The sequence below is a fragment of the Marmota marmota genome, unplaced genomic scaffold (assembly GCF_001458135.2).
Source record: "Marmota marmota marmota unplaced genomic scaffold, marMar, whole genome shotgun sequence".
NCBI lineage: Eukaryota > Metazoa > Chordata > Mammalia > Rodentia > Sciuridae > Marmota > Marmota marmota.
The window spans coordinates 29,730,933-29,741,968 of record NW_026000153.1 but is presented as its reverse complement, the minus strand read 5'-3'; the positions used below and the strand labels follow the sequence as shown (position 1 = coordinate 29,741,968).

The window sequence follows — 11,036 nt, the reverse complement described above, 5'->3', positions numbered from 1 at the left end:
AGGGGTATATAACTAGCACAATTCTAAAAGGGTAGGAAAGAAATTGTTAATTGTATATTATAGATTCCTACATGTGTCCTGGCTAGATTCTTTTGTGAAACTGAGTTGAGAATGGATTTAGGATGTGCTACTTGATGTGACTTGAAGTGAATATATTGAAGGAAACTCTTTCTAACCAAACTTTAAACAATACACCTATTTTTTGTTTTGTTTTGTTTCTTGGATTTTAAAATGTGATTGCTGAAACTTTGACCCATCATGGCCAAGAATTGGAAGAGCATTTTATTTAAAGAAACAAGATTGAAACTGAAATTTTAGAGATCTCATTCAAACAACAGAGTATATATACTCTTATTGAAGTTCTCATTTATTTTTCTATTCTCTTTCACATAGCAAAGAAGCCTCTCTGTTAAAGACCTGAATGTTCATGTCTTCACAAAATTCATGTGTTGAAGCCCTAGTGGTATTTGATGTTGATATTTGGAGATAAGGTCTTTGTGAAGTAGATGAGCTCCTGAGGCTGGGGTCCTTATATTAGGATTAGTGTCCTTATAAAAAAAGACAACAAGGAGCAGCTGTGATCTCTTTCTTTCTCCAAGCTCACACTTAAGAGGAAAGGCCATATGAGGAAATAGCAAGAAGGTGGCCATCTGCAAACTTGGAAAAGAGTCCTCAGTAGGAAGTGAATCTTGGACTTCCAATTTCAAAGAAATGTGGGAAACGAATGTCTGCTGGATAAGTCACCCAGTCTCTGGTATTTTATCATGGCAACCTAAGCTGCAGTACACTCTGGCTCTAGAGGGACCCTGTGCCTACATGTGCCATCCTTGGTCATCCCAAGAACACACATTCTGCTCCAAATGCTCCTAACTTCCTAAATCCTTCCTGTCCTTCTATTCCCCTAGGACTGCATTCTTCTTCTACTGATGGCTTGTCCCAAGAGACACTGCCCTAAGGATTTCATTCTGGGGAGAGAGATTAGGAAAAGAAAATTAAATAATGAATTGATAAATATTCTGGGTGGAGGGAAGGGAAAAAGCTATGAATTGACACCTACTAAATTTTATCCCATTACAACTCCAAAAGTATTGTGCTTGTTATGAGAATTCAAACACCAAGAAATATATAAAGGCAAGATTCCCTCCTTGCCACCCCATTATTTCATATTTCACCTCCTTCTCATCAGAGGTCTCAACCATTAATGAGTTCTCATAAACATTTCCAGATGGTTTCCAGATTAAGTGTGCATGTACACAAGCACACATACATGCAGGTATACATATAAGAATAAGCTTTTTTAAATGACAAAAAATATTGTTTGGAAACCTGCTTTTGGGGAGCTAGGGCTGTAGATCAGTGGGTAGAGCTCCAGCTGGTCATGCACAAAGTCTTAAGTTTGATCCTTAGTACCATACATAAAAAGAAAAATAAAAACTATATTGTAGGATATATCTTTTGCATATGGATTTATCTCATTATTTCTAACTGCTGTAAAAAAATCCCATACTATGATATTCCATGTTTTAATAATTTCCCTCTTGATAGATACTAAAAATTTCCCTTTCTTCCCATTATAAATAATCCTTTTTGTCATATTAATGTAATTTTTAATGAATGTTCTCATTCATCTCTCTTTGTATATAATTGTGTGAATATTTTAGTATAATTTCTTTCTACAAGTGAAATTGCCATATCAAAGGATATATATGTTTAAAATTTTAGTTGTTCTCCAAAAACTTAACAATTTAAATTCTCACCAAAATGTGTGGCAAAGAGAATTATTCTGTTTTGTGTAGTATTATCTTGATTGCTACTAAGGTTGAATACATACCCATAAGTGTTATTAGTCATTTGTATTTTTCTGTAAATTGTCTATTTTTAGTAGGATGTTTGAACTTTTATTATGGATTCACTGGAATTCTTTGTGTTTTAGGCTATTTTCAATATATCTCAAAGCCTTTTTCCTCATACACATTTTTATTTTTCTACTGAATTTATTTATTTTTTTCTTTAAAAACTAAGAAAAAAAATTAGATGGCCATGTTGTCAATCTTTTTCTTTATGCCTTTGGAGTTTTGTGTAATCTATTTAGATCACCTTCCCATCCTAAGATTAAGAAATATTCACATAAATTCTGCCTTTGTGTTTTTTGTCTTGTTTTGGTTTTTAAAGATTTTTAGTTCATCTGGAATTTGGCTTTAAATAAGGTAGGAAAGAGACTTCTAATTTTCAAATGAATGTAAGTTTTCTTCCAACACTATTTATTGAATGGTTCTTTATCCCCCCACTATCTGAAAATATTACTTGTACGATATACTACATTTTATTTCCAAATTTCTAAATTTTTCCATTAATGATTTTCTGTGATTACATTGGCATTGCACAGTTTAATTATTATAGTTTAATGGTGTATTTATATATCACTGCTATCACTACTCAATTGTTTTCCAAATGTTGCTGGCTACCGAGGTACATTTTCTTTTCTAGATTCCAAGTTATAAACTGCATACTCCCCAAAATAACCACCAGAATTTTCATTTGAATGCGATTCAATTTATGTAATATTCAGAGAGAATTGGCATCTTTGTAATATCTCCCCTGCCTCCTGAGTTGCTGGGATTACAGACTCCCAGTCGCTGCATCCAGTATCCACCCAAGTTTTAATTGTCTTTTTTGGGAGAGATGGAAGGTTCTCGCTGGCTGGAAAGGAATGACATCTCAAAGCCTGGGTACTTGCCTTCAAGAGGTGATCCAAGCCCTGACCAAAGGGAAAACCCAAGACAAAACAGGAGGAGCAACTCAGTCCTCTGTCTTAGACACTTCCATTCTTCTTAGAAAATATTTTTTTCTCCAGATAGTTATAATTGCTCTTATAAGATAATTGGCCTAAGGGCAAAATACTTCAGGTTGAAATTTTGTCTGCATGAGCTACAGCTAGAATTATTGGGCATGGTGGAAGGACCATGATGCCAGTGAATTTGTCATGAGGTTATGGGTATTTAGCTGGAGCTGTAAATCATGACCTTCACGTTTCAGGCTAAAAGAGACTGGGGGCTCAGAATACCCCCCATGTTTGCCTTATTTGCTGCAGTTTGCTTTTTTATACACGGGACTAAACTTCCTAATCAAAGGCTTTGATTCTTATTAAAAATGTGCTTGAGAATCTTCCCAGGGTCCTTCCCAGGGGGCCAGGGTGAGGAGGCCCAGGAAGCAGGATAGCAATGGGGCAGAGAGGGAGGACAGAAGCCAGGGAGGTTGATGGGCCACATACTGAATGCTGTGCCCAGAGGGGAAACTTGGAAAGTTCCTGACTTTCTTGTTCTTCATGAACCTAGTTATCCTAAAGTCCTTCTTCCACATGGAATTACAGTTTATCCTACGCTTATGTGTAGGCGACTCACAGCGTCAAAAAGGAACATCACAAAAACAAAACAGCAACTTTCCTGGAAATGATTAGAGTCAACAGTGCAGGCATTAGGGGGTGGTTGGAGCCAGCAGAGCTTAGTTTCCTGCTCTCAGTTCTCCTGAGTAAAAGAAACAAGGTAGAGCATTGTGTGGTGACCAGCTGCTGGAGGGAAAGCTATGACCAGGAGGGCCTCGCTTAATTCTCTGGAGTCAGAATCTACTGGAAAGTCAAAGAAATGGAAAGCTCCATGGACCATCCCATTTGCTTGGGGGGAGCTGATTCCAGGTGCTAGCTGCACTCTCAAGCTAGCACAGTGAGTGTGTGCTGCTCTTCCTGCCCTTGACATTCCTACCTCAGCCCTCAGAGCTGCTTAGTCTTGGGCTCTGAGTTTCTGAGAGTTGTGTTCTTCAGAGGTGTCATTGACTCTATCAATAGCTTTACTTTTTCTTATTGAGTTCAAATCCCCTTTCACTCTTATGGATAGAACAACTGAGAAAACTTTCCTTATTCATTCATGCGTTATGTGTAGAACTTGGGTTTTGTTGTTGTTGTTGTTACCAGGGATTAAACTCAGGGGCACTTGGCCACTGAGCCCCATCCCCAGCCCTATTTTGTATTTTATTTAGAGACAGGGTCTCACTGAGTTGCTTAGCACCTCACTTTTGCTGAGGCTGGGTTTGAACTTGCAATCCTCCTGCCTCAGGCTCCCAAGATGCTGGGATTACAGGTGTGCACCACCACACCTGGCTAGAACCTGTTTTTTTTTTTTTTGATAGTTTGCTTACCTCTATAACAAGAGTGCGAAAAGGCTAGAAATGACCATGCTATCTGAAGAGTTTGAGTCAGAATGTGATTAAGAGCACCTGGCATGTGAGGAGAATCCAAGGAGTCACACAAAAGAAATCACTGAACTGGCTTGTGGGTGGGTTTTCCCATTAAAACCTTATCCAAGCACTGAGGTGAGAATGTTGAGAGTGGGGAGGCTGTGTCTAAGGACAGGAGCTATATGAAGCTCCTTGTACTCTCTGTTCAGTTATACTGTGACCCTAAACCTGCTTTAACAATAAAGTTTATTAATTATTAAAAAAATTTAAAGTTACCAGTTGGAGTGGGTGTGGTGCTCAGTGGTAGAACACTTGCCTAGTATGTACAAAGCCCTGGGTTTGATCCTCAGCACAGCAAAAATACCCAATAAATAAATAAATAATAACATTATTAGGAAAGAACATCTGTAGTTGGTCAAATGTGAATAACTAAAATCAACACAGCACTGTTAACAAAGAATATAATATTATTACAAGGTACTTAGGAGTAAAGAACAATGAATAGTATACATCTAATGTTTTAATAATATACAATCATGTTCTGATCAACAGTATAAACCATATAAAAGAGAATCTTGCTTTCCATTTGTACATTGCAAAACTTTACAAGGTTAACATGTACCAAATAAAGATGCTCTAAAGCTATTGTTTGAATACTACTAACATGAAGTTATTGCTGTCTGGTGTTAATCAGTTACATCATCACTTCTAATACCAGTCATCAGATCCATGGGATCTCTTAATTTCCAAGAGATTATATAGCAATATTATTTTGTAGTCAAATCATGTCAATAGGGCTTTTTTTTTTTTTTCAAGAAAGTAAATGCATTTAAAAACGTCTATCTAGGTGATGGGGTGGGGATTCTTAATACCTCTGCTTGTGATTCAAGGCATGACAAGCTTAGGACCTCAAAGGATACACTGTGACTGTGCAGATGTACATAAAAGCAAAACCACAATTAGTTGCTTCAGTTTTTATCCCAGGTATAGTTTATGAAAAAAGTATAAAAATCCTCTTGCACTTTTATTTCTGTAAAAGTCATTCAACTATTTACCAATCCTCTTGAAGTCTGCCCTTTGTAATGTAACTGATAGATCAAGGTTATCCTTCACTCTGGAAAGTAAAAGGTCACTTGGGAGGGCAACAATGTCAGTTGCAAAAGCAGCAGGAATAGTCACTACACCTTTATTTTACTACCAGTTGGCCTTTAATAGAGAGACAGACTTAGGAAATGACATAAATAGGTGTCTGTTTTATATTTTCTTTGCTTTCTCTCCACTGGTTAGACATTCTGCCCTCTAGTGCATGGGCAGCCATCATGGGAACTCTGTCCAGGTTCCTGATTCTCAGTGACAGATGCTATCTTTGTGTCTTAGAGTTCTCTCGGCCTGGGAATCACTCACTCTGTGGAATTTACTTGCAAGTCCAGGTCCCTGTGGCTCTTCTGATGGCTCTCAACCTTGGCTGTGATTTGGAATGACTTTAGGAGTTTTTAAAAGTACAAATGCCTGGGTTTCACTTATAGAGAATGGTATAATTGGTCTCAAATATAGCTGGGTTTTAAGGGTTTTGAAAGGTCCCCAGGTGATTTCAAGGTGTAGCCAGGGAAGCTTCTTTAGGTTGGTTATGATAAGACTCTTAGTAGATTTCATAAACATGTTGAACATTTGTATGGCTGTCTACATACTTCTAAGTCTGTATTGATGAATGAATATCAATTGTAAATATAAAATCAAAATAATTTGTGTTAAGTCAGATTAGCATATATAAACCCCAAAGTGCTATATTATTGCTTTTGTTACATTTATAAGGTCATATTGGCAGATGGTCAGAGTATAATATGCATTTGGATTCTTCTAGTAGTAATAACAGATAGTAATCCCTACAGTGATCCTTTTCTATTAACAGACTGACCAGAACCTGATTCAGATCAACACTAAGTTAGTGGGCTTTTTATCTTTTCTAATTTTATAAATATTGAATTGATGCTTCTTCTATTCACCATGTTGACCCAACTTAGCTCTGCAATGAGGTTGTACCTTCTTATAAGAAAGACTTCTCCTGCTTTAGTTTAACCCTTATAAGCAAAGATTTCAACTTCAATTTTTAATTCTATTGCAGTCTTTCTAAAGTACTTCCTTTAATAGAAAAATTAGTTTCCTAAAAATATACTTTACAAAGATCAGTGCTACATAAAGAGGACAATATTCTGCAAAAAAAGTTACAAAAATAGATTTACATTTCAAAACCTGTCTGAATGTGTCTTTTTTAATAGTACAAAGATGTTTGTCCCTAGTATGGCAGGTGTGGCTGGGAAAAGAGGCAGAGATTTCTGTTCAGTTAAGGTTTTATAGCTTCAGGCAAGGAAATATAAACAGATCATTGTGTTATAATAAAAATGTGTGCTTATCAAAAGAAAGAAATACAAAGTACAGATTAAGGGCAATTTCAACAGCTGCCTCTTAAGAGGGAGCAGTTCACTCAGTGGGGGTAGGGGGAAGGAGGCTGATTTTTACAACTTACTTTTTAGAAAATGCCAAGTGTCCTGATAAAGGACACTTTGATAACCTGATAGCCTGATAAAGCTATCAAGGCTCAGATTTGGATATTAGCTAATTTCAGCATAAACTGCTGGTAGTAAGGAACTGGAAGCTTTTGGAATGGTCAGTAGTGGCCAAGTCTTAGGCATAGGGACAAGTATGTATTTTTCTTTCTGTGACATGGGAATCTCTATACTACCCAGGCTTTTTTATTCTACCATGACTTAGAGCATGGTATAGGCTTGCTGTAGGCTTGTGCAGCTAAAGGAGACCTTGGAGATTTGTATATTAGAACCAAGTAGGTAAAACCTTTGAGATTCTGATTGAATTGGTCTCCAGAGACTCTAGACATCTCTTTTAAACTCTCAGGATTCTTGTTTGCACTGAGGGTGAGACCTGGCTTGTTAGCATTAGGCAACAACTGCATCCTACCCATATGCAACCAGAGAACTTGATGTGAGTGAGTGTGGGTGGGAGTCCCACTGGTGAGTGCCAAGGCTTGCCCTCTCAGACATTTCATTTACACAAGTGATTCTGAAATCTTTGGTGCATGAAAATTTGGTGCACAATGGGATAACCTGGGGGAATACCCTGAAGAGTTCATGATTTTGGCTGCACCTGAGAAAAAAAACAAATCAGAATCCTTTGATTGGAACCAAGAATTCCAAAGGGCATCCCAGCCTGGGACAAACTCTTTTTGTACTTACATAATCCATGGTTCTTCAATGTCTGCAGCTTGGGTGGAGGGTCTAAAACAAACTTAATAACTTGCAACAAATACCTATGCTTTCTCATCTTCTGCTGGAACGAAATATAGTGCCTCCATTAGGCTCCTACCTATAGAAAACAGTGGCAACTGGACTCACAACAAATTTAGAGTTTGAAAGATTCATCCTTTTTAAAATCACGAGGTGGTAAGTATTTTTCATAGTATGCAATGATAGAGACTTCTTACACATTGTGAAAAGATGTATGCAAAATTTGTGACGTGTTGTAAATGTTAGTTCCTGACTCTTACTTTCCTCTGAACTCTGTTTCTAAAGGCCAGATCTGAGGCTAAGGCCACAGGCAGAGGCCTTCCAGGAACTGTATGAGGAAGAATTAGCAGACAGATGCTCAGGAATATATTAGGGACTGATTATCAATGAGGAAGAATGGAAGGGAATTTTGAGATTAGACCTGTCAATGCTGTGATATGGAAATAATGAGAACCCGGGTAGCTCCTCTCCAGTAATGGCACAGGGGTCCTTAACAGGGCTCTGACTCTGCAATTCTCATAGCCTGAATATCTCCCTGAATAGACACAGAACATTTTGGGAAACACAATCTTAGAATAAATAGAAATAAAATTTTATGCAGGAAAAATTGAAGTACAAAGAGAAGAAAAGCAAATTTGAATAGTTTTTGTAGTTTATTTTGTTATAGGAAAGTATTCCAAAGTACAAAAATAGTAGAATTTCATTGCTACAATTCAACTGGCTTAAGATTGCTCTTGCTCACAAATCATCTGCTTCTTGACAAATAAGTGACAGCAGAAAGTGAGTCATTCTGTTTCCCATGTCTGCATACACATTGACTAAGGATTTTCTTTCCATTATGAGTACTGAGGTGAATAGATAATGAAAGTAGTTTTATGATAATGGCACATCTCAGATTCTTAGAATGTTCCTTAATCTTCTCACTAATCATTTTGAGAGATGGTAGCCCAGAAGAGAAGGGGACATTTAGGGAACCTGGGGAATGCTGCAAACCTAGTTCCAGCTTAAAGGAGCAGCACGTCAAGATGACTGAAATTGCCTTTAAACCTACTTCATCTGTAAATTTCTCCAGCAATGTTTTCTTGGTTGAGATTCCCTCTGCTGGGAGTATACTTTTCATTTCCCTTGTAGCTTGGACTTTGGTCATGTTAGAGGCCCAGCTGCAATATCACCTCCTTGATGTACCTTCTAGGTCTCCCCAGGAGGAATTCACTCATGCCTGCTCTGTGCTCTTGGTATTTAGCTGATATACAATATTTATCATATTGCTATAAGGGTAGTATTCATAAGTCCACTTCCCTTACTATATTGTGGACTTCTTAAAATAGGGATTTCTTCCTTGATGAGCTGGAAGGAGAAAATGTTGACAATGAGGGTTTAAAACATTAAAGGATTGCCCTTAACCAATTAGGTTGCAAAGATAAGAAAATTAGGGGAAAAATGTTGGTATCCTAACTAGTTGGATAGTCCAATTATAGGGGCATTATTTTAGGATGAATTTCTCCCCCCTTAAAACATCTAAAGATATGAAAACACCCTTATCAATTTCAAACTCTAATTTCACATTTGCCACTTGAATTCCACTCTACTTATAATGTTCTCTTTCTCTGCACCTGTACAATGTGCCTATTCTGGGTGCTTGTTCTTGCATAGTAGACTCAGGGCCTAGATATTCTTTCATGAAGGGCCAGGAGGGGTTTGGGGGGTAGCTTAGCAGGCAGGGGCACATACCCTTCCAGTAAAAAGCCAAACAAATGAAAAAACTTTTAAAATGAAATGAAATAAAAAAGATTATCTTCTACAAGTTTTTTTTTTTCTGTGTGTGAAGAGTCGTGAAGGTGAAATGAGTTTTAAGAGCAGTATCATTTTTGTAGTTTCATGATAATCCCCCCAAAGACCTAATGCATTTCATCTGAGACTCACATTTGGGGACCATGGTCCTTTGTGTACTCTTGCGGGTGTTGTTACATCTTAAATAAAGGCTATTGGTCTGAACATTGATGGACCAAATACAAACTCTTAGTTATTCTTTGATGTACCATCTTCTTTTGCTGATGTCACGACATCAAGACAGGGAAAGCATATTAAGTTTCAAAACAATTGAATGGAAAATAAACAAGTCTAATACTTATAATTAGAAAATACTGGTAATCTAATGGGGAGTAGTACCATGGAAACATTTATACAAAAGTAAGTCTGAAGGAGAATTCAACCCCTTCAATTCTTCTTCACCCAGGAAAGAACAAAGTGGCTTATCCTATTGTACCTGCTTTGATTTGATTCAGTAATCAATCTGGCCTGCGTAGGACATGCAGGATTCCTTGTATATTTAGTTGTCTTGCAATGGAAGAGTCTTGAAGCAGAGCCAGTGGAATCAAGTGCTAGTTGGAAGACTTGTAGCCTATGCTTCTTGGTCACAGTTGGGCCTGGATCAACTCAGTGTAGCAAGAGCTACAAGCAAGTTTCTTTGTCCTTGGAAGAGCCCATTAAATCATAATTATAGTGACAATTAAAAATCCCCAAGACCCCCAAGCAGTAAAAGTCCTTATATATTTTTTTATTTATATTTCTAATATACCTCACTGAAAGTTAAACTTCAGCTCAAATGGACAGCTTTCTTCCTGGATGCCTTTTTGTGGAAGCTTCACAGTTTGATGATCAAGTAATGAGCCTACAACTTCCTAAAGTGCATCCAAGGATGGGGCACTTCCTGGTTGAAAGAAGCTGATCAGAGCTCAGTGGTAAAACGAATCTGAGAGTTAACAAAGGCATGGCTATCAGGAGTGAAGTAGCTGCCGTGGCTTGGTCCTGGGTTTCTGAAGAGTCTAGAATCTTTATGGCTGATGCTACCTTCCATGGTCATGCTCCAATAAATTCACTGCTTGGTGGTGCTACTCGTAGGTATTCTGCATTTTCAGCTGTGGGACCCTTAAAGATGCCATTTGGCTTGGATTCCTTGGGCAAGAAGTCCTGTTGGTAGTCAGGGTTGTCCAGGCTAATTTGGTGGTTGCCTTTCTGGGCCCAGTGGGCAGAGCTGTCAAATGCACTGTTGACACAAATAGGCTGGGTGGTGTTGAGATATTCAGGGTTGCCCACGGCGTTACTGTGGGGATTTTGGTAGTGTGGGTCTCTGCCAGCTGCTGGATGCAAGGGTTGATTGTGATAGACGGGGTTCTGCACAGATCCTGCAGGCCTCTTAGGAATAGACTGGTTTATATATTCTGAAATAGAAAAAAAAGTGAAATAATGAGAAATGAAATAATGAGAAAAGCATCATTCCAAGATAACAAAGCAGGATTCCATGGCTCATTGTGAACCCTGTGAATCTCTTCAATGAGGCAACCGATCACAGAAGGTAAGAAAGCTACTGTAAAATAAACTGTGTTCATTTCTGTACTTGAAGCAATGCACACATGTATCTTTTGTAAATTTAAAATTCTCAGAGGATAGCTTGCCTTCATTTGTGTATGTGTGTGTGAATTGTGCACACAGTGTGAATGTCTGCAG

General features: G+C 37.9%; 1 protein-coding gene across 2 annotated transcripts in view; it reads right to left on the bottom strand.

The window, feature by feature from the left end:
• Window positions 1-4,679: 4,679 nt before the first annotated feature.
• Window positions 4,680-11,036, bottom strand: part of Egfr (epidermal growth factor receptor) — a 201,025-nt gene continuing 194,668 nt past the window's right edge. For both annotated transcript variants that reach the window (XM_048786642.1, XM_048786643.1), the window contains exon 28: window positions 4,680-10,750. In XM_048786642.1, the coding sequence (XP_048642599.1) occupies window positions 10,389-10,750 (362 nt within the window). In that variant the 3' untranslated portion in view covers window positions 4,680-10,388. The remainder of the gene's footprint in view (window positions 10,751-11,036) is intronic.